This window comes from Ciconia boyciana, chromosome 14, assembly GCF_034638445.1.
Source record: "Ciconia boyciana chromosome 14, ASM3463844v1, whole genome shotgun sequence".
Taxonomy (NCBI): domain Eukaryota; kingdom Metazoa; phylum Chordata; class Aves; order Ciconiiformes; family Ciconiidae; genus Ciconia; species Ciconia boyciana.
Window position 1 is genome coordinate 1,031,269 of NC_132947.1, and position 22,483 is coordinate 1,053,751.

The 22,483-nt window shown below is 62.2% G+C and overlaps 1 protein-coding gene across 6 annotated transcripts in view; it reads left to right on the forward strand.

Annotated features, from left to right (window-relative positions):
- The window catches only part of NOL4L (nucleolar protein 4 like), a 68,109-nt gene that overhangs the window by 35,272 nt on the left and 10,354 nt on the right, over positions 1-22,483 (forward strand). For 2 of the 6 annotated variants that reach the window (XM_072878831.1, XM_072878832.1), the window contains exons 5-6: positions 10,001-10,142; positions 22,124-22,395. In XM_072878831.1, coding sequence (XP_072734932.1) covers positions 10,001-10,142; positions 22,124-22,395 — 414 coding nt within the window. Of the gene's footprint in view, positions 1-3,630; positions 3,783-3,969; positions 4,273-6,510; positions 6,534-10,000; positions 10,143-22,123; positions 22,396-22,483 lie in introns of those variants that run through there. The other 4 variants (XM_072878835.1, XM_072878834.1, XM_072878837.1 and 1 more) reach the window with 4 other exon arrangements.

Here is a 22,483-nt window from a genome sequence, read left to right on the forward strand (position 1 = left end):
TAGTGGTGGTTCTGTTTATGCTGACTCGATTCTGGTTTGGGTGGTCAAGAGATAAGCTGCGAGGGTCATCCTCAATGTATAGCGCAATGCAGACGTTCCGGCCGATGCTGTGGGTTCAGGCTTTGGCAAGAAATGTTAGGGGATATTTGCCCACGTTGACCCGTCCCTTCAAACACCCATTCCCTGTACTCCAGAGGAAGGCAAATTCCATCCACAGAAACAACTCCTTTCCTGCTCCTGTACTCGGCAGTGACTGCTGTACCCCGTGAAGTATGGAGCCGTATTTCCTTTCCATCTCTTGCTCTTGGCTTCTGGGAAAAAAATGCAACCCTTTTATTCATGCGTATGCCAGATGCTAACAACTGCTACTTTTACAGAAGGAGCGACCAAGATGAAGTGGGAATACAGCCCTCAGCCCACCACAAATCCGGTCTATAATAAAGTTTCCCAAATCTTTACTCTCCTTTTTTTCCTGACTCTCCTCTGGCTGCCAGATAAGTTAAAATATACTGTTGATAAAAGCTGTATATCCCCCTCGTGCCATGCGACTGGGGCACTCCTTCGGCAACCCTTCTGCGGTGCCGTCCCCCTGGCCCCCCTTTCCTTGCTGGCCTCGCCCCTGAGAGATTCGCATTTTAATGCTTCTTACCCAGTAGGGTTTGATGGTCACAGAGGACCCAGTGCAGGAGGTCCCATGTTATTTAACCTACTTTTCAGAGGCACAAGAACATCAAGTGACTCGCACAAGGTCGCGCATGAGTCAGTGACTCCTCTGGCATGATGGCCAGATCCTGCCGTCCTGCAGTCCCCAGCTCTCGCCACTAGATCACTGTGCCCACGCTCACCAACAGCACAACTATGCCATTAAGCTCCTACATGTAGTTTAGTCCTGGGTTTGACAGCAGCCCTGGTATTCCTGCAGAGCCTCGCCTTAGGAAATTACGACGGATGAGGTCAGGGCATCGTTAGCGGTGCCTTTGGAAGCATCACTGCCTGGCACGCAGGCAGGCTGTGGTGCCGGGGCCGTTGCAGCCAGGGCATGGCTTCTCTCCGGACCTGCAGCTCAGGCTCTGGTGGCATCCGACGGGACCCTGTCCGGGCAAGCACAGCCTGGCAGGGAGCCCCAGGTTTTCTGCATGGGCAGATCTGTGTCTGTGTGAAGGGGTTTGCAGGGACCAGAAGTAATGAACACGTTGCGAGGAGAGAGGGAAGGAAGCGACTTATAAATAATATATTTGCTGTATATTATATATATAATATAATATAATAACGGTAGTACTGGTTTATTATGGTGGGGTTTTTTTAACATGTAATCCCGTAAGGCACTTACCCCTGTTCCTGACAACTAGATAAATTATTATTACCAATTCCATATCTAATTGCCAGTTATTTCCCCCTAGATAATTTGAATCCGAAAAATACCCACTAGAAAGGAGCTTGGCGTGCCGTTTCCCAAAGCTTCCCTAGCTGTTTCTGGAGGCAGCCCCTCTTCCGCCAGTGAGCCCCACTTCTGCCAGCCTCGTGACCCCGAGCGCTGGCACAAACAATTGCATTTCTGTCGGGCTCATGACCCCACTTGTAACGGCGGTGACCCCCCTTGGGGTCAGGACCCCTCCCCTGCCCGGGGAAAAGCTCCTGCCCAGCAGCTACTGCCGAATTGCTGTTCCTCCCTCGCTCCCTGTGTGGACGCGGCTGTTCGGCCCTAAGTTTGCCGATGTGAAATTTAGGTTAATCCATTTCCAAAGTGGATTAACCTAACCCACACAAAGGCACTTAGTATAAAATAAGAGCGTCCACATGGTGAGGCAGTGCAGAATAGTGACTGAGCTTCCAACTCGCACCCTGGCTGGTTTGTGTCCCCTGCGAGCTCTCCACGCAGAGGGGCAGGCGCCTCGCTCCCACGGGGACGTGCTCTCCCAAACGGCTTTAAGCTGGCCTAGCTCGAAGCCGAAGGGAGCGCAAGGACTAAACAAAGCCCAGCAATGGGAAGGGGTTAAAAGCCCGCTCCACCGAGGTCCACGGCAAGTCTCCTGTTCACCTTAAATGGTCAGGATTTTATTTTAGCTTCAGGGAGGAGCAGCAGCCATTGAGCTGGAAGCGAGCGCAGAGCAGGCCCCCGCGGCTGAGGGCTCGCAGCCCGCTGCCCTCCCGGCCGGCCGCTTCCTGCGGGAGCGCGGGAGGGCCCCGGGCTCCGCTCTCGCCCTTCAGCCTCTGGATCCATAGATCAGCCTGGAGGAGGTGGAAATGCAAAACCGAGCGATACCCATTTTCACCTCCGGCCTCGGATCTTCCCGAGCCGCCCCTCCTCCCTCACACGCTTTCCCTGGCAGTGAAGTGGTTAACGCTGGAGTAGAAAACATCATAATTGGACATCCGCACTAACAAGCCATAAACACGAATGTGGCAGTTCCCATCCTCGGCTCTGGCACCGGCCTACCGCAGGCTCCGCCGCTGAACCCGCTACACTTGGTTTATTTCATAAAAATTTCCTTCATAACCATCAAACAGCGAGAGACCTGAAATGGGCCGGGGAGGGGGTGCCGAGGCGCTGGCGCCCATCGCGGCGATCCCCGACCAGGCGGGAGGTCACCGACCCGCCGTCCTCGGGGCCCTGCCTGGGAGCGGGTGCCGTCCCGGGGGATGCCACGACACCGGGCGCTGCCCGCCCGGAGCCGGGTCGCAGCATCCCCATCCCTCCCCGGGAGCTGGCGGCACGGTGCCCTGCTAGGGCCGTGCTGGGGGCACGGCCGAGCTCGGCGGGCAGCCTTGCCGTCAAGGAGCTGCCCTGAAGAGCCGCTGCTTTAACCCCAGCCCAGACCCCACGTTCAGGCAGGGGCCGCAGCCTTGAGCCGTGCTGCTGCTGGCGGAGCAGGGTCCTCGTCTGCTCCCACGGTGCGATCGGGAGAATCGTCTGAAACAAAAGGATTCAGCAGCGGAGGCAGCGCGGGGCCTGGGCACCGCTGCGCCCGCTGAGCGCCGGGGCCGGGGGCTGCGGGGCGGCCAGCCCGCTCCCGGGGGACTCACCGCCCGGCTCCCGCGACTCGCGTCCCGCGGCACGGCCGAAGCCCGGCGCTGCCCGGCCCTGAGCTCCCGGGGCCGGGCCGGGCCGGGGCTCCCCGGGCGGGCTGCGGGTCACCGGGCCGTGCCGAGCCGGGGGGGGGGGGGGGGGGCGGTGCGTGCGTCCCCGGGCGGGTTGCAGCCCCCCCCGTGCTGTGCCGAGCCGTGCCGTGCCGAGCGTCCCCGGACGGGTCGCGGCCCCCCGGGCCGTGCCGAGCGGAGGATGCTCGGGCGGGGTTGCATCCCCCCCCCCGCGGCCGTACCGAGCCGTACCGAGCCGTACCGAGCCGTGCCGCCGGCCGTGCATTCTCGCGGCTCTCCAGCAGGCGCCCGGCCCTGGACATTGTCTCTTCCTCCCGGAGGAAGGGCCCTCCCCGGCCCTCCACAATGTGCTCTTCCAGGCGCGGCTCCCCGCGCCCCCCGCCGCGCCCGGCCCGGTGCGCCCGCCCCCCGCGGCCCCGCTCCCCTTCCCCCGCCGCCCCCGCCCCCTCCGCCCGCGGCCGGGCCCCGCTCGCCCCCCTCCGCCTCCCCGGCCCCCCCCCCGGGAGCCGGGAGTGACGCGCTCCGCAGCGCCGGCCCCTCTCCCCGGGCAGCAGCTGGCTGTCAGCCTCTCCGGAGCGCCGCCAGCCCCGGCCCCCTCCCTCCGTCCCTCCGTCCCTCCGCCCCGCGCCCCCAGCCGCGCCGCCGGGCTGGCGCAGGCCGGCAGGCCCCAGGCCCCGCTCCAGGTAGGCGCCCGCCCGCGGGGCTCCGGCCCCCGGCGGCGGCCCCGGCCCCGGCCCGGGGGATGCGCGGGGCGCGGGGCTCCACGCGGCCGCGGCGGCCCCGGGGAGGGGGTGGGGGTGGCGGGCGGGGCGGGGCGGGCGGGGGGCGGCCGCGGGGCCCTGCCCCAACTCCGGGGGGAGCGGCCGCGCCGCCCCGCTTCCCCGGGAAGTTGCGGGTCGCCCGCCCGGCTGGCCGGCGGCGGGGGGGGGAGGTTGGCGCGTCCTTCCCCGCGCCCGGCGCGGCTCCCCCTTCCCCGGAAGAGCACAAAAGCGCAGAAGAAAGTGGGAGGAGGCGGCGGCGGGAGCGCTCCGGCCCCATCCATTCCCGGGCACCGGCCCCGCGCCGCCATCGCCGCGCCGCCCGCCCCGGCCCCGGCCCCGGCCCCGGCCCCGGCCCCGGCCCCGGCCCCGGCCCCGGGCGGGGATTGTGCTGGAAATAGCCGCCTCCCTGGAGGTAAAGCCCTACTTACGTGTCAATCCCCGCCGCACGCTGAGCCCGGTGCGCCAGCCCCGGCTCCGCGCACACGCGCGGGCAGGTCTCCATCGCGGGTGTATTTATTTACCTGCGGGCGGAGGGGCGCGGGAGGCGGGACGGGGACGGGGACGGGGACGGGGACGCTCGCCCGGCTCCCGGCAGCTCGCTGCCGCGGCGAGACACGCGTGGGAACCGCGTCCCACCGGGGCAAACGCCGGGTCTCCGCGGCCGCCGGCGGCGGGGGGACCCCCGGCCGCTCGCCCCGCAGCGCTGCTCCGCTCGGCCCCCTCCTCCAAAACCGCCCCTCCCCGGTGCCCGTGGAAGAGCAAAGCGCCCTTTCACACCGCGCGGTGTGTGGGTACCACGGCACCGTCCCCGCCTCGCGTGGGAAAGCAAACGCCTGCCCGGCCGGGAGCAAGTTCAGGTGCTGGGCAGGCGGGTGCGGGGCTCGGGGGGGGGCCGGACCCCCGGGGCCGGGCCGCCCGGGTCCCCCCCCGGCCCGGCGGCCCCCGTCTTCAGCACCTCCCCGCTGAACAGCAGGAGCGCGGGGCAGCGGCTGCGGGAAGGGGCTGCCGGGGCCGCCTCCCGCACCCTGCGCGGCTTCGCTCCGCTTCGGGCGGTGGGAACACTCCTCGGGGGGGTTTCCCAGAAGAAGGGCTCTTAGGGAAGGGGGAGGGGGGAGGAGGCGATGATCCTCCCTTCCTCTTCCATTTGCCCTTCGCCTTCTAAATTAACTCTTCTGCCCGTTTCTGGGCACTGACAAATACTCGTTTTTGCCGCGTCCCGTAGAAATCGGCAGAAATTGCGGTAAATAAGGACGTAAGTGACCTGACAAAGAGCGCTGGGGATGTTCTGTTTGGTGTGTGAATTGCACACGCGAGTAGGCAGCGCAGTCACAGCTCGCTGCCACCACAGCCAGCGTACACCCTTGTGCTTTAAGGCTTCTCGGGCCCTTTGAAGCAATGACCGCCACAGTATTTGTGGCTGCAGTATCAATCTTTGACCTGGAGTGTTTTATCTTCCATTAGTAAGCCTTTCTCTGCGCTGAACTGGTTAAGTTAGGGTCAAATCTGGTTCAATACCTTCTTGGCATGCTCAGAGGGCTGGGTTTAAACAGTTGCTGAGACGGAGATGAGGCTGCCTTCCTGAGAGCCCGTCCCCGAGCGCCGTGCTGCTGCCGGGGCTGGCAGCGCTCTGCCCCGGCCGGGGCTGGCAGCTCTGGGGGCTGCCTGTGCCGGGCTGGTCGTGCTGGCACGGCCGTGGAGCAGCTCCGGGGGCCGGTGGTCACGCGTTGCCTTTTGTTGACTCTAAAAACACGGCTGCTTCTGGTGGGAAGCTGAGCGTGGCTGTGTGCTGGGGAGGTTGCATGGCGCACAGCCTCGGTTCCTGCTCCGCGGAAGGAAATCCCATCGGGATAGTAGGCTGTGGCGTGAAAGGACACGTTTTAAAATAAAAGGACTCAAAGAGAGAAAATAAACCATCCTGAGACTCAGAGCCTGGAATATCAAGCGTGAGGCACAGCGTGTAAATGACTGGAGAGAGGCTTGCAAGGCAGTCCCCGAGAACCTGAGCCTGGCTGTAAAATAAGCAGGTTACCGATAGCCTTGCATATATTTACGAGATACGGTTATAGGAGTAGCTTCCCCCCGGCCCTGCTCCAGCCCGCACTATGGGAGGTTGTTCTCCAGGAAGGGGAGCTGCCGGTGAAGAAACGTTGTCTAGCAGTTAAAGCCTTGCAGTCCGGAGGAGGTCTTGACTGTGCTCCTGGATCTGCCAGCGACTCGCTGTGTTCTTGGACCAGCCAGGGTGGCTGTCAGTACCCGGCGTTTCCAGCTCTATAATAGGAAGAATACTTTTCTAACTCGGAGGGAAGTTGAGAGGCTCAGCAGACGCGTGCACGGGCGGTGCTTGAAGATTGCTGAATGGAAAGTGGGACAGAAATGCAAAGTGTGAGTCCTGCACATGTGAGTGTCTGCCTTTGCCGGTTAGAAAATATTGGCTGCAAGTGTCTGCAGAGCAGCTGTGAATGTTGGACTGTAGATAAGGAGAGGAGCAAGGATGTTGTTTTCCAAACCCTGCGCGGTGCCGGGAGCCCTGCTCCGATGTTTGGGTGTGGCCTGTGAATGCACCAGCAGGATCCGACTTCCCCTTGCAGAAGAGGAGCTGCACGCACGTTGCCTGACCCTTGATCGCTCAATCCCTTGAACGTTGGAAACAAAGCGATGGGACTTTACTGCGGGGTGAGGAGATCTCTCCGGAGGGCTGGGAAAGGCAGGAAGGAGGAGGGCGGCAGCAGCGGTGCCGGGGTTCGGGGTTCAGCTCTGGGCTGGCTGGTTGGGGCAGCCACTGTCGCTTCCATCTGTGCCACGAGTGGCGTGGAACTGGGGAAAAGGCGGCTGGTCCTGAGTCAGGCACTGGTAATGGATTGCGTTCTGTTTTCTAATGAAAGTTTCATTTGAAGTTTGTTTACAGGAAAGAAGAAATTAGCAGAGAGAATTCTCCTGAGAACCCAGAGAGGAAAAAGAATGAGCTGCCTGACTTGCAAGCCAAAAGAGGGTGGAAGGGTAGATTAGATTTACCGTATTGCTCTGAGTCGTAGCTGTTGCTGCTGTTGAGAAATGCTTCCTTGTTTGGCTGGACGGTGGAGCCCACTTCGAGGCTCAGCCTTCAGCCAGGTTACTGGCATCCAGGGGAAATTCACAGCTGCCCACCTAGCCAGAAATTTTGATCCTGCTCTGGTGCCCCGTGTTTTGATGCCGGGACGTGTGCTGTGCTGCCATCCCACCGCTCCAGCAGACTGAAATGGGGCTGCTCCTGGGCTGGGGCTGGGCAGTCAGGGCTCCGGGCGCTGCTGCCGGGGCCTCCCGTCCCTGGATTGTCCCACGCGAGGAGGTCACAACGCTCAGCATTTGGTCTCCGAGGGTTGTCCTGAGGAGGGAGCTTGCTGGTGGCCTCTGGTGCCCCGGTGAGCAGCGAGGGATGCAGCCGAGGGGCAGCGGAGGCTGCCGGAGCCGCAGTGACGGGGAAGGCCAGAGCCACGCTCGAGGTCGGGGCCTTTCTCTTGCTTTAGGAAGGAGGTGCGAAGGTGTGAGGAGCTCCTGGGACACCATGGCATGGGCAGAGCTGCGGGGGCTGCCCCAAGGCAGCAGAGATGCTCTCTCGGCAGTTCCCACCGCCGGCTTTGGCTGCTCCCCGCTGCCGTGAAGGGTTCACCCCAGTGCCGCCTGCACGGTTGGCTTTGCATTCCCTTGGGGAGGGCTGTGCTGCGGGAGCTGTGCGCTGCCGGGAAGTTTGTCCCGTTGGCGTTTTGGCCAAGGGTATTAGTGCTGGAAAGCAGCAGGCCCTGGCTGGAAAGCAGGGGCTGACACTGGGGACGTGGGGACGGGTCCCTGCGCTTTCTGCTGGTGGCTGGATCCTGGACTCGTGAACATGCGACGGCCGTGTTTGACTTGAGTCATTTATAGCTTATCAGTTTCTGGTTTGATATGCGGAGTATTTCTAATAATAGGCGAATGTTATTGCACCTCAAGAGAATTATACACATTTATAAAGCACTTTACATAGCATGTGTGTGCGAGGCATCCTTCATGTCACCGCTTTTCCACCATGCGTGAGTGCATGGAGAGCGTGATGCCTCCCGGGTTGCGGTTTGGGTGCCGAGGCTGGGTGTCCTCCACAGCTGAGCCCCTCAGACACTACGCCTGAGCCAGATGCTTTCCAAAAACATCGCGGGTTGCTCCCAGGGCTCCTCCTCCTCACCGGACAGGTGAGAGACTGTGGGCAGCAAGGACCTTGGCATTTGCGTTTGTCTCTTAAGCTCTGACAGTAATCTTGAGTAAGCCTTGTGAAGAAGGCCAGATATTAGGGTGGCTGCCTCCCTGCAAATGCTTACAATAAATAGACTATTTATAGTTTGCAACAGGGAGACCTTTGCAGTTCTGTTCCTGTACGTACAAGATGGAGTTTCTGGAGAGGCAGGATTGCTTCGTGGCTGGCGTGGCAGCGGTGCTGTGCTGAGCCGAGGGACGCCGTGCCTCCCCCCTGCCTCCCACCTCTCCTGCTCTGCCTGACCTGGGCACGGGGGGCCGCGGGGGCACCTGGCTGGCAGCGCAGGTGGGGCTGGGGGTCAGGGTGTCCCCGTCCCCATGGTGGGCGGGCATGGGGCTGCCGAGCCCTCTGTCTGTCCGTCCATCGTCCATCCGTGCGGGGTTTCACAAGCCGTAAATTCCAGGAAACTCCCCGGGAGGCACATGGAGGGAGTGGGCTGGGGGCGGCGCGAGCCCTGAGCCAGCAGATGTGTCTGCAGGGACGAGGAGCAGGGAGGAAAAGCACAAACCTGTCTTTAAAGACATTTGTTTGTTCACAATAAAAACTGTCAGCCAGCGGCGGCCAGACAGGGCAGTTTTTATGAGGCGCAGGCGTAGGTTGGAGGGGTGCTTGCCAATTGCTTCTTACAAGGAGAGGGAGCGGGGATTGTATTTTATCTCAGGACCAGGGGGAGGAAAAAAAAGTAAGAGCAGAGAGTTTACAAGCCTTTGAAATGTTTCAATCAAAGGAAAGCGCAGTTGAAAGCCGTTCTGGAAACATTTTTGGTGTTCCCCTGCACCCCAGGGCTCTGGATGTGGTCTCTGCCTGTTGCTTTGGGAGGGGAGCGGAGAGAGGAAGGCAGATAAAGGGATCACCAGCGGGACCGTGTTCATATGGGGACACGTATCTGCTTCCTCCCGAGCTGCGTGTTGGGAGAGTTCAGCCCGGGGAGGTCCCGCAGCCCCTCCTCTCATTCAGGATCTCAGTGCTGCCTTTATGATGATGGTTTTGAAATCCTGTGGCTGACCTTTCCGGTGCTGGAAGCGATCCAAGGGCTGTGTCTCGAAGTACTGTAAAGGTTAGCGAGAAGGGAGAGAGCGGGAGAGAGAAAATGTCCTTTCAGCTGCAGGAGTGGGAGAGAGGAATGTCATCTATGCCATTGGGGAGCGGGTGGCTGGCCGGGCTCCCCAGCCCGAGCTGGGGCGTCCCTTGCCTCGCTGGGGACCTCGCTCCCCCAGCCCCTTCCCGAGGTGCACATTGTCATTTTTGATCAGGGTACAGAGGCAACATCCCTTCGGAGAGGGCTGGAGGAGCAGACCCTCAGGGCTGTGCTCCAGGAGCCGCCTCTGCAGCATCAGGCAGTGCAGGTCCATGGGGATCAGCGCCGCCCTCCGGATCTGCCCCACCGGCCACTCCCTGCCGGTGCCAGTCCTCTGGCGATTCCTGTTGCAGCAGATGATTTGATTTCAAAAAAGTCCGAGATGTTTTACGGAGCTGTTCCAATGGAGTTGCACCCTGTCCTCAGGTCCCACATGCCTCGCCAGAAACACGCTGGGGTGGATGGAGATTAAAGGGTAAACTCCAGGGCTCAGCCATCCGCTCCTACAGGATGCGAGCTCTTTCTAATTGTCCTCAATTAAAGACAGTGCCATTGCTCAGGCACGTCTTCAGGCAGGAAGCAGAGCCTGGCCGTCCCCGCTGGGGCAGCCACCTAGCCCGGCCGGAGGGAAGGGCTGCTCGCCGCGGCCTTGGGGAGCGCGAGGGGCCGCAAACGTTCTCGGGGGGCAGGAGCTGCCGACCGAATTGTTTTTAGGAAGGAGTGCAGTGAGGAGATGTTAAAGCCAGAGAAAGGAGGAAAGAATATAGCTCAGCGAGTTAACCCTTTCCTGCTTGCCTCCAGGATGAGACATCGGTGAGCAGCGAGGACTTTGATATGAACGACTCCACATGGATCTCAGCTGACCAGCACCTGAACTCCAGCCTGAGCCCCAGCCAGGACGAGAGCATGCGCAGCCCGCAGAACCTGCACGGCCAGGAGGACGGTGAGTGCCCCAGCGGGAGGGAAGCACTCTGCGCCTCTGCCACAGGATGTTTTTGTGACTTATTAAACATTAACCAGTCCTTTCTGATCAGGTGTCCCACCTGTAGGATGGATTTCATATCAGGACAGGCTTCAAAGCAGTGCCGACTCCCAGTCCTTCCCATTTAGCCTCTGGGTTCCTGCTCAGCCAGGGCCCTCTCCAGCTCGGAGCTGATGGTCCTTGTGCGGGGACCCGGCTCCCAGCTCCTCCGGAAGGAGGTCACCAAATTCTCTCCTAAGGCATCAGGTTGTAGTTCCCTGGGTGTGACGAGGAGAGCCCCGTTAGTGCTGAACCGCACGCTGCGTGCTGCCCCGCCACAGGAAGGATGCCAAGGCCTCGCAGTACAGGTCGCAGCTTTCCGTGCTTGGAAAGCTGCACCTTAGACAGCGTCTTGGATCGCCCAGGCAAGAAACGTGTCACCTGCAATAGCCGACAGCGATGAGAGCGCGGGGTGGACGTGGGTGTCTCCTCATTCAGGGCAGGCTGTTGGAAGGGGCTGAAGGTGGCACACGTGGGGTGGGTGGGAGGAAGTGTTTGGTGAAGAGAGGTGGTGTGTTACTTCCGTGAAACGCGCTAGTTCAAAATAAAAGAGCAAGTAAATAAATGGTAGAAGTATGAGTTCAGGTCAGAGTTCATCTCCGTGATGCTTGGAAGGATTCGGTGGTTGGACTGTTACCGGCTTTTGCTCAAGAGGTTGAATCCCTCGTTGTCCCCAGCCCGGCCGCTGCTGGGAGAGCGGGAAGGGAGCGGAGGAGTCGAGGGACAACCCGGGCCGGGTTGGTGCTGCTTTAAGAAAGGGGACTGGAAACCCACCCCGGAGGGAAGAAAGGGCTTTTGTGCTGGCAGGTCTCCCTGGGATGGCTTTTAGCTGCCTGTGTGGCCAGCGGCAGGGACAGCAGGGACAGCAGGGACACTGCCCTCTTCAGTCCAGCGTTGTGGCACTTTCTATTGCAAATCTGCAGTTTTGAGAAACTGCTGTTTTTAACTCATGAGCACCAATCCCGGACTCAGGCAGCCTTGGTCAGGATGTGAAACCTGCCTGCGCTGGGCCGGGCAGCGGCACTTCTGCTTGTACGGGGCCCGGCAGCGGGGCTCTGCCCGTGGCAGGAGGAAGGGTGTTTCGATGGTGATACAACTGCTCGCATCAGAAGCGTTCGGCTCTTTGGGACCAGGCTGCAACCTCTGCCCCGAGCCAGCGCTGCCTCTCATATCTGTGGCCTGGCCGGGTCTCTCTGTACCCCCTGCACTTTGCCGTTCTCCCCTCAGGACGTTTTGGGCTTGTGGCTTATCCCTCACCACTGAATTCCCAAGTCTCATTTACAATCTAGAATGACACGGTTTTGATCCCTTTGCTGAACACTATTATCCAACAGGACAGTAATTTAATAAGGGACTCGCCTATTTAGGCAAATCAAGATGTTCTCACTAAAGCTAAATCCCCTCTCTCTCTCTCTGCCCTCTTAGGAAATGCGTGCAATTTTTCATGCCCTGTGGTTTTTCTTCAGAAGCAGGTGTCCTCTTTGGGGCCCTTCTTGGCTCAGTTTCTTTTGTAAGGTTCAGTGGTGAGCAATAAAGCACAAATAGTCCCTTCCCTTTTGTGAGGAATGCAAGTGTCCCAGGCTGTCCCCGGGGTCGGCAGAAGGCTAAACCAGGTAGACTTCGGCAGATCAGAAGTGATGGAGTTGAAGAGTAAGGAAGCCAAGCCCGGGGTTACTAACAAGACCCATCAAGAAGCAGCCAGGGATTGGGATTTCCATCAGGCTGTCATACTTCAGGGGGCATTTTATGGAGCTGAAAAGAGGTTTTGTCACTGTGGTGAGTGTCCGTGTCCTGTACTGGAGCTCTAAAATACAGGCTAATGCCGCCGGGGTGAAAGACCTCGTGTCAGTCCCTCTTCCAGACCAACACTCCCACCCAGGACTGAAGCACGCGCAAGGCTGAGAAGGGAAGGAGGACGATGGAGCGGCCCAGGTGACCCAGGAGGGCAGCGGGCGGTTAGAGGAGAGAGCACGGAACAGAGAAGGAGCACGTCATTGAGAGGAAAGGCAAATTACTGGCACGGGGAAGGGAATGTACATGAATCAAAGTGTCAAGCAGTCTTCAGTTTCCTCTTCTCTCGACCCATGGAAGATCTTTTTTTGGAAGCAAATGTGTTTTACCGGGTTCACACTGGCTTCCTAAGGCTGTGCACATGCAAGACTTTCCCAAGGAAATCAACTCAATGTGAGTAACCAGCCCGTGTGAACTGCGTGCTCCTTGGAGCCCGGCTGGCCAAGGTGCCCCTCGCACCCGCGCCAGGGCAGCCCGAGGGCTCTGGTTAAAGTACTCCATGCCAAAACTGGATGTTTATCCACGTCTCCTGTGCTCAGCTGCGCACCGTGCCCTGCAGCAGCCCCGCAGAGCCCCAGCCTTCTTCCACCAGTTGTAGGAGACACGGCCAGTGCTGCAGCGAGCCCCGCGCCTCCGCTGCGGCCGGGCTGGGCTCAGCTCTGAGCACCCCGGCGCTGCAGCAGGGTCTGGTCACACGCTGCCTCCTTGGTCGGGAGCTTGTTCAGGACTCGATACTCTCCTCCCTCTGGAAATCCTTTTGAGTTACTAAATTGCTCCCGCCTGCTGCCGTCCGATGGGCGGGACGCTTGGAGCGTGTCTTCTGTGAAAGGCTTCCTAAAGTATAAAGTTTTAATGAAGAGTTGCCTAGTAGGAGAGCAGTATCGTCTGACACACTTGTTAAAAAAAAGTCTTGTTTAACGTACTGAAGCACCAACTCCAGGTCTTTCAGAGGCCTGGGAGGAGCAAGTGCTCTCCTATGGCATAGGAGCAGAGCGGCATGAAATCCAGAGAGGCGGGAGAGCGGGGAACCGTTGTCCCATGCTTTGATATGCAGGTATCTGCTAAATCTTCAGAGAGCTAAAAAGCAGCTAGGACGAAAGCCAACACCTTCTTTTGTCTCCGTGCCCAGAAACCTTGGCCCAGGATAGCCATGCTGCAGCCAGCGTCAGCCCTTGGAACAGCAGGGAGAACAAATTAGACCTAATGACTTTGGTGGGTAAGGGACAGAGAAGGCACCAGTGGGAGAGCATCGGCAGCAGAGCCGGGGTTCCCGCTGGGTTGGCGGGCGCACGGCAGGACGCAGGACACACCGGCCAGCTCTGAGCAGCGACGCCAACGTGCACACACTCGCTCCTTCCATTTTCCTTTGTTACTCATCCTGCGGGCCCCAGCACGGAAAACGTGAAGCTCCCTGCAACATCCCTTCCCTGTCGGATGTTGCTCACAGCGTATGTGCCCGCAGGAAGCCGGCGGCTACCCAAAGCGACAGCAAGATCAACACGAACTCTTTGCTGCTGAAGCGGAGCTATTGTGCAGGACATCCTGGAGGGACACGTCTGTGGGAGCCAGCACACGTTCGGAGCAAAGTGACCCTGAATGCTGCGCTGTCTCGCTGTCCCCTGTGCCCGTCACTGTCCCTGAAGGCATCCCGTGCCCGATCCCAGCTGAGCATAGGTCCCGGCGCTTGGCCCTGTCTTGCCGCAGCAGTTTCAGCTGGAGTCTATCCATCTTCAGAGCCTGTCTGCATCCACAGGCGAGCGCAGCATTACAAAACCTCCCGGTTTGGTCTGGTGCACGGGGATGAGCGGGGTATCCCGCCACGGGGATGCTGTGACCTGCTGGCGAGCGCAGTGCCCTTGAAAAGAAAGCAGGAGGCAGACCCCCGAAACCCTGGTGTATGTGACATGGCAAAGCACTTGAACTGATGCAGAAGACGCCTCCATCTTGCCTGCTAATAGGATACGTCTTGCCTTGTCCCTGGCCATGCATCCTGCTCCATCGCCCAGGAGCAGCGCTCAGCCCACGGGCAGGGGTTGCTGCTCCTCAGCCCATTCCTGCCTGATCCTTCTGAAGAGCAGGGAAAGCTCCCAGGTGTAAGATCTGCTTTCCATGCATGGGGGGCATGGGGTTGCTTCATGGCACGGTGTTGGGACAGATCCCCTTCCAGCTGAGGTCCCTGCGGGCAGTCCTCGCTTGACTGGCGGCATCCCCTCTGAGCCCGTTCTGCCTGGAGCAGCAGTGGCTAATCCAGACCTTGGAGAAAGGACTTTCTTAACCTACTTAACTGTGAAGGCATGCGTTCCTTGGGGGCATCCCTCGAGGCGGCTGGCCGGGAAGGCTCCCAGGTGTTGGGAACATCCCTCAGGAGGGACTTCAAGGACATGCAGGCAGGTGTTATTGCAGGACGCCATCCCGGGAGCAGGTAGGACGTGTCACTCCTCTGGACACCCTGCCCTGGGGCCGGCAGAGACAGCACTGAGCCATCCCCAGCGTAGCAGTCTCTCTTCTGGTATGGCACGTGTCCCGCAGCTCCGGGTCGCGCTGCCGTTATTTGGCGAGACGCCCACAATGTGCTGCACACCACCAGGTTCCCCGAACCACCCACCTAGCAGAGCGCTTCCTGGGGAGGAGAGCAGCCCTCTTGCCAAGCGCAGACCAGAGGCCAGGGCTGTGGCTGCCGAGCAAGCTCAGCTCCTGCCTGCAGGACCCCACACACCGGCCTCACGCCGGGCTCCATCCCCAGGGCAGCCACGGTGCCCCGCTCCACACCTGCACCTCCCGACAGCTGGTACCCGACCGCAGGGCGATGGCACCCTCCTCGCTGCGCCGTAGCAGGGTCATTTATCGTGGGCGGTGTCAGGTGTTACGCGGTTCCCGGTTCCCCTCCGCTGCTGGGGCTTTCCTCGGCCGGCCCCGTCCCTGCTCCAGGTGAACACGAACACACCTTTGGCAGCCACAGGGAAGGCCCAGCAGAAGCACGGACAGCCGTCTGATGGCTGGCCATTGCAAGAGGTGGTCTGCGAGCCCTGAGACCCTTGCTTTTCCCAGGCTGCAAAATCCTCACTGTTTTCAGGTCTTCTTGCACCAGTGTTGGATTTCACCCTCCCAGAAGCCCTAGCTCAGAGCCTAAACAAGACTAGGACCAGCATCCAGGCCTTACAACAGCTAGGAGTGATCTTATCTTACTTTTCTTGGGCATATATTTCCTCTCTCCTCCCGGTGTCCCCTCACTGTGCTGTCCCCACGGCAGAAGTCAGCAAGCGCGTCCCTGCCCTGCCTGAGCGGCCTGGGCTGGTGTCTCCGTTCCCCATCACCTCTTCCAGGGGCACGTCTGCTCCTCCTGAGCAGAGGCCCTCGCCAGCGATAAACACCCTCCTTTCGGCATCTTTTGAAGAGCTGTCCTTTCCTGCTGCAAGGCTGAGGTGTGCAGCACAGACGCTGCGGGGCCATGGTGTCTTCACCAGCCTGTCGCACTGAACGCGGCTTGGGGCTCCCTCCCGGCTGGTGCGGGCTCTACCGAGTCGGTCAGTTCGTCCTGCTGGTGCACGGAGCAGAGTTTTGGGGGGCTCTTCCTTGGTCCGGAGCAGAGAGGATCACCAGGCTCCCGGGCAGCCAGCGCTGCCTGTGCCCCCACCTTCCCCCCCAAATTGAGCACCCCCAGCCGAAGGGGTGAGCGGGGACAGCAGGGTGAGTCCCACAGTGTGTCCCTTGCCTGGGAGGGGTGCAGAGCCCAGTGGCTTGGGGACGGTCCCCTCGGTCCTGTCCAAAGGACTGGGGGTGAGCAGGAGGGTCTCTCTGGCAGCAGGTCTGCACTGGAGGCACCAGCTCGGTGTCAACCCTGCCCAAAGCCACCAAACCCGTTTGTTTGGTGCCAGGAGAGGCAGTGCCCGGGCAGCGCAGGGCCGCGGCATGTCCCCTCCCTGCGGCAGGATCCGGGTGGCTGCCAGCGGTGGCCGCACAAGGAGAGGCTTGGTCTGCGCCACCTCTTTCCCCGCCGCAGGCGAGGGCCAGATCCTGGCTCAAGCACCCCTCGAGGTGGCCGGAGGAGCAGTGGCGGCAGGGACAGGGGTCGGGAGGAGAAGGGAAAACCGAGCGACGGAGCGTGTTTGTGGCAAGGCTGCTTTCTGCAGCAGGAGCTGCCGAGCTTCGGTGCACGGGAAAATGTCCGTCCTGGGGCCGGCATGGTGAAGTCCCGGTGCCGGAGTGAGCTGCTCCCTCGGGCTGGGCAGTGGAGCCGGGGGGAGATGGCACCGGGGGGCACCTTTCATGCTGAGGGAGGGGGAGCCGGCCGCACAGCGCTGCCTTGTCCGGCCGAGCTGGTCTGCGGACGCGCATTGTGTCCAGCCGTGCCAGATGTCTGGCTCGTCGAGGGCTCTGGTCGAAGGCAGGGACCCAGGGAGGGAGGGCGGAGGGTGGACACTTTGTCTGGGACATAACGAGGTTTGCATTAACGAAGGAAGACAGGAAATAGAGTGCCTTAACTGGACACTGGCCAGCCCCACCGCTCTGTGGCCCCCAGCGACATTTCTTTTTTCTGTCTTGCGCATCTTGGAGGCGATCAGCCGGGCAGGACCTGGGGAAAACGGGCTTCGTGCTCCAGCCATGTGAGCGGTGTGCGGCCGGGGCGGCCACGGCACCCGGCATGGCAGGGCCTCTCCTGCTGCTCACCGCCCGGTCGTGGGTGCGGGAGCCCCGGTCCGCCGCTCGCTTGCGCCTAATGAATGCGGCGCTGCCGCCCAGCCGTGGCCCCCCGTGGGGCCCCCGTTCCCACTCGGTCTCTCTAATTTGTATTAAGTATCCCTTCCTCCCGGGCTTTCCTCCTCCCCTTCTTCCCCCTTCTCGTCTCTTTTGTGAGTGAATAATTTATGGCACTTTTCATCTTCCTGGCTGTTGTTCCAGGCAGGCGGAGGTGGGATGCGCAGTGCCCCCCTGACAGCCGCTCTCGGGCTGGGTGTGCGGCCCCAGCCCGTGCTGGTGCCTCGGCGGGGTGGGATCGGGGCAGTCCCCTCCCGGTAGCGATGGGCAGACTCAAGCGGGAGCGACAACCTCTGCCAGCGCCCCGCCAGCCGCGGGCAGGCGGAGCAGGCAGGGCCACGGCCGGCAGCTCTCCGTGGCGGTCCACGGGGGACCAAGGGTCACCGGTGGGACCCGGCGGTGGCCGCAGCGCCCGAGGCGGCGCAGGCAGGCAGGCAGGCAGGCAGCGGCCGAGGGAGTGCCGCCCCGGTGCTGGCCGGGGGCTCCCGCTGCGGCGGGGCGCAGGCAGGGCCGGGCGGCCCCTGGCCTGCCGCGCGGTGCGGGGCTGCGGCGAGGTTTCCGTGGGCCGCTGGCTCTTACATAAGCTCATTGTTTTATGAGTCAAAAGAGGTTTTGTCTCCGCTCTGGAGATGTGACAGGAGAAGGAACAATTTGCCCCATTCATCTTTAACTCTGCCTTTGGAGAGCGGCGCGGTGGCCTTCGCCGACAGAGACGTTAAACCCGACCACTTCCCCGCCGTAAAATCTCCCGGGGAGCAGGTGTTGGAAATCGCCCCTTCCCCTCCTGATCTCCACAAATCCAGTGCCACAGAAATCAAGGATAATCCAGCAGCCTCTTCAAAATGAAAACGCTGAGCCCTGATTAGTTCATTTAATAAGTGACTGATCCCCTCCTCCCCAGCACCACGGCCCAAGAAGCCATTTTGCTTCTCGCTCTCCCGGGCTGGGCGCTGCCGGGGAGAGGCCGAGGCCGCAGCAGAGGTGCGAGGCGGCTTCGCCACGGCTTCTTCATCAGCCTCACCGCTCGCCCGGCCGCAGCGTGACCTCCGTGATGGGGCTGAGGAGGGCAGTGGTCCAGGGGCCATGGGGCCGGGTGACCTCCATCAGGCTCTTCGGCCTCGGCGGCTTGCCCCGTGCGGGGCCGGGGTCTCCTCCACCCCCAGCCCGTGGAGCCCCGGGTCCAGGGGATTAAACAGGAGAATGAAATATTCTGTTTTCTGACCGAAAGATCAAACCGGTTAGAAGTGACATTGTTTTTACAGTTCCATCTGCTTCAATTAGGGCGCGGGGGTGGAGCAGGGGGGCTCCCAATTATCCTCATTAGAGGGGGTCCTCGCGCAGCCAAGCTCCAGCCGCGAGCAGGGAGCTTACGAGGCTCGTGCTGGTTGATAATGAATATATTCATGGCTGCGCAGCCTGGCCTTGCTCGCCTGCTGCTGCCGGAGCCCTGCTTGTTACGTGTGTTTTGAGCACTCGCTTGGAGTCTGCAGAGAACCTCTCCAAGCTCAGAAGTTTGGTGGGTTTTACCAAAACGGTGATTCTCTGGGAGCGCGGCCAACACAGCCCCGCTGCTCCTCGGCGTCCTGCCACAGCTGCTGTCGGCAGAGCAGGAGCCTAAACCCGGTCCCAGCACCTAAAGCGGGAGGGCTCCTGCTCGCTCTCCCCCAGGTCCCGCTTTGCTGCAGGGTGCCCCGGCCGCTGCTCGGGGCTGGCCGTGGGCTGGAGATGCCCCAGCAAAGCCGCCTGGGGAGCAGCACCGGCACCGGCACCATCCCATCTGCACCAACCGGGAGAGCGCAGCGCTCCCTCCCGAGCCCATCTGCGTTTTTAAGCTGGCCAAAGCCATTCCCGATTGGACCCAAGGACCTCGGCAGTCTGAGTTTGTGGCCGTTCCTCTGCCCACAAGACTGGGATTAGTCCATCACTTCATATGCAGAGCTTCTGGGAGAGCATAAGCTGTAAAAATGTAGAAATAAGAAAACTATCTGTAGCTAGCGGGTTTACAGACCTCGTTATTTACTTACATTCATCCTTGGTTTAAACTAAATTGTTCTTGCAGGAGGTGCTGGTCCCTTCCGTTAGATTCCCATTTCATTTTCTTCTTCCACCTGGACAGGTTCTTCCACCTAGACACATCTTCCTCTTTGTTTGCAGTAGGTTTTGGCTGTAGCCAACCCAAGGTTCATAAACGCAGCAGAGTTGGGTAGAAACCTGATTTGCCGCTGCTGTGTGTGTTCCGTGCAACACAAAAGAAAACACAAGACACTGAGAAGTTGGGGGGTCCAGACCTCACCCCCAGGACCCTGCCCAGCGGGACTGGCGCTGCCGACGGGGACAGGAGCTGCAGGGACTGGGGGCAGAGCTGGCGGCCACGGGGAGGCTGGAAGTGGCTGGACAAAGGCAGAGTGGAATGCCCAGGGAGGACTGGGGGTGCTCAAGGCAGATTGGGGATGCTCAGAGCAGCGCAGGGATGCCTGGGGCAGGTTGGGGATGCCCGGGACAGGTTGAGGATGCTCAGGGCACCTGCAGGTGACGCCGCTCCTGGTCCCCTTTGCCTGGCGTGGGGTTTCGTGGCATGGAGGGCCCCTGGCCCCAGCTCTGTGCCGGCAGCCGTGCCGGGGGCTGCCTGCCGCCCCGAGGAGCCGGCAGGAGGTCCCTGCCATTGGCCTGCGGGACGGGCGCTGATTGGCCCTGCGGCACGGCGCTGTTGCTGCGGCTGTGCCCGAGCTGATGGCGGGGCCTGGCGTGCGGCTCGTGCTTCCGCACACGGGAATAATTCTCCTTAATCCTTCCGAGAGGCATCGCTGGATGAGGCTGGAGCCTCCCTCTGGGAGCCCCGTCTTGCCTGGCGCGGGGAGCAGAGCAGGGGGAGGGACGGCCGCCATCCCGAGGGCAGGGAGGCCTCCGCTCCCCCAGCCACCTGCCCGCTGCTGCACGGGGCCGTGGCCGAGCCAGCACCGCTCCTGCGCCCACGCCGAGAGCACAGGGTGCTGCTGGTGGGTCTGGCTGCACGCCCCGGCGAGGCGTGCCAGAGGCAGGGGTGCAGCAGCCCGGCCAGGGCAGAGAGCCCCGAGGAGCGCGCGCTGGTGCGGGAGCCGAGCCGGGCTGCCTCTCCTGCGAGGTGGAGACCAAAACCCGCGGGGGCCTGAGCGCCCCAGCCCCCGGTGCCCTGGGACAGGAGGGGTGCAGGGGCAGGAGGTGGCAGTGTCCCCGGCATCCTGCCCCTCCGGGCTGGGCTGAGCCAGCAGCAAATGTCCGGCGGCCGTGGGCTGGGCTGCAGCCACCCGCTGGAGCCCCACCGCTGCAGCACAGGGGCAGGAGACCAGCGCCGGTCCCGGGGGTGGCTCGGAAGGTGCCCCAGGGTAGTGCTGGCTGCTGAGCTCCCCTGGAGCCCCGGCACGCAGAGCCGGCGCTCGGCCCCGGCCGGGAGCGAGGGCTTCTGCCTGGAGCCCTGTGCCGGGGAGGGTGATGCCTGCCGCTGGCCCGGAGCACCCGGCACATAAACACCACTCCGGGGATTAGGTCAGCTCTGGTCATTGCTCAGACGAATAAGTGGATCAGCGCAAGGGAAAGGAGGGGGAGGGAGCTCTGCCAAGCGGGGAGCTCGAGTGGGGACCTTTTAATTTGGGGGCTCGCGGGCCAGGAGCCGCTGTGGTGCAGGCGCAAGGCTGGACAGCGAGCACTGGTGCCTGTGGCGGGGCGGCTGGGGACACGCGGCGGCAGACCCGGCCGGCCCCCACGGTCGGCTTGGATGCCCGAGTGTCCTCAAGTCTGTTTATTTTAAGGGATACAAAGTCCTGGGCTGCTGCAGGGTCACAGGAGCGCTCACCGACCCTCTCATTAAAGTTTCCCGCGGGCGCCAGGGGGGGAGGAGGAGGAGGAGGGTGCGTGGCAGCGGCTGGGCACCGTCCTGCTGCCCCGTGCCCGCACACCTTTGGACCTGGCACCCATGTGCCGGGAGCTGGCGGCACAGGCCGGGACTGCCCGGCAGCCTGACCCCATTGTCCTGCGGCGGCGCGGGCCGGGCGCGGGGACCGCCATCTGCTTGTCGCTGCCGGCAGCTTCTTTGTTCACCGCCCGGCGCACACTCGCGCAGGAAGTGGCTCCCCACGTGCTTCGCCCTTTCCCTCTCGCGGAGGCACCTAATGAAATAAAGGATTTACTGCAGCGAGGGGGAGGGAAGGGCAAACGGGCTGAGCAGTTTGAAAATGTCGTGCCTGGCCCCGGGGCTGGGCTCTTTGGCCGGGTGCAGGCAGGGCTGGGTGCAGGCAGTGCCGGGCACGGGCAGGGCCGGGCTCTCTGCGGTGGCCGGGCTGATCTTCGGAGCAGCACAAGGCGGGAGGCCGGCGTGGTGGGAGCCGTGCACGGGCCGGGGGACGGTGCCAGGACCTGGGGTGTGAATGTAACCGAGACCGAGCAGGAGCTGGGCTGTGCGCCGGGTGTGCGCGGCCCTGCCGTGGCCGGGCCCCTGGGCCAGGGGCTCTGCCTGTTTGGGTGGTGGGGGAAAGGGGTGGCTGTGCAGCTGCGGTGGGGATGGCTCTGGGGCACGTGGAAACAGGGAAGCAGGAATGTCCGCATAGGGTGTAGGAGGTCACCTGGGCTTTGAGCGGGGCAGGAGGGACATCCATGCAGCCCCTGCCTGCTCCCGGCAGCAGCGTGCCGAGGAGCCTTGCCAGGCAGCATGCCCGCTGTGAACAGAGGTCCTGATGCTGCTTCCAGGCGGCACGAACTCAGGGTTTTCCCACCCAAGTGAGCCTGCCCTCGTGTGCTGTCCCCGTGCCCCAGCACTCCTCTGCGGAGCAGCATGTCTCTGAGCTGCCGGCACTGGAGCTCGTTGCCTCCCACCACACCCAGCCCCAAACGGGGCCAGGAGGACTGCGCTGGGAGGCGAGGGACCCGGCGGGGAGAGGCAATGCCCCTTTCTCCTCCCTGCAATGCAAACAGAAACCGAAAAGGACCAAATTCCAAAGTTCTTATTCAAGCCCAGGCGCCGTGGCCCTGGGCGGAGGCGTGGGGACTGTCACCTGCCAGTGGGACGGGTGGCCCAGGCGCAGGGCACAGCAGCGTCCGGCATGCTTTGAGGGATGAGGGAGCAGAGCTGTGCGATGGCCCTGCAGCCGCGGGCACCAGTGTCCGTCTCTCCAGCTGCTGCATCCCAGGGCCCGAAGCGCGGCTGTGCCCGCGGCAACTCACCCGAGTGAGCCCAGAGCAGCCCCGGCCACGCAGGGACTTTCCAAGCAGCGGCACGTGCCGGTGGGCTTGGGGGAGGCTGGCGCCGCAGGGGGCAGAGCCGCTCGCCCACCTCAGGGACGTGGTCCCTGGGCACCACGGGGGTGACCGCACGTCCTTCCTTGCAGATGACTCCTCGTCAGAGAGCTGCAGCGGGAATGGCTCCTCCACCCTGAACCCCTCCACCTCCAGCAGCACGCAGGGCGACAGCGCCTTTCCCGAAATGAATGGGAATGGCACCGCGGCCCCCATGGACTTCACCGCCTCCGCCGACGACCAGCCCATCAACCTCTGCGACAAGCTCGCGCCTGCCCACGTCACCCCTTCCTACCAGTCGGACGGCTGCAGCGCCGATGGGCTGCGCAGCAGGGTCAAGTACGCGGTGAAGACCACGGCAGAGGTATGGCCCAGGCTGCAGGCGGCCGCCACCGGGGCTGGGCGAGACAGGGCGGCCGCACGTCCCCAGCCGGAGCTGGTGCGGAGCATGG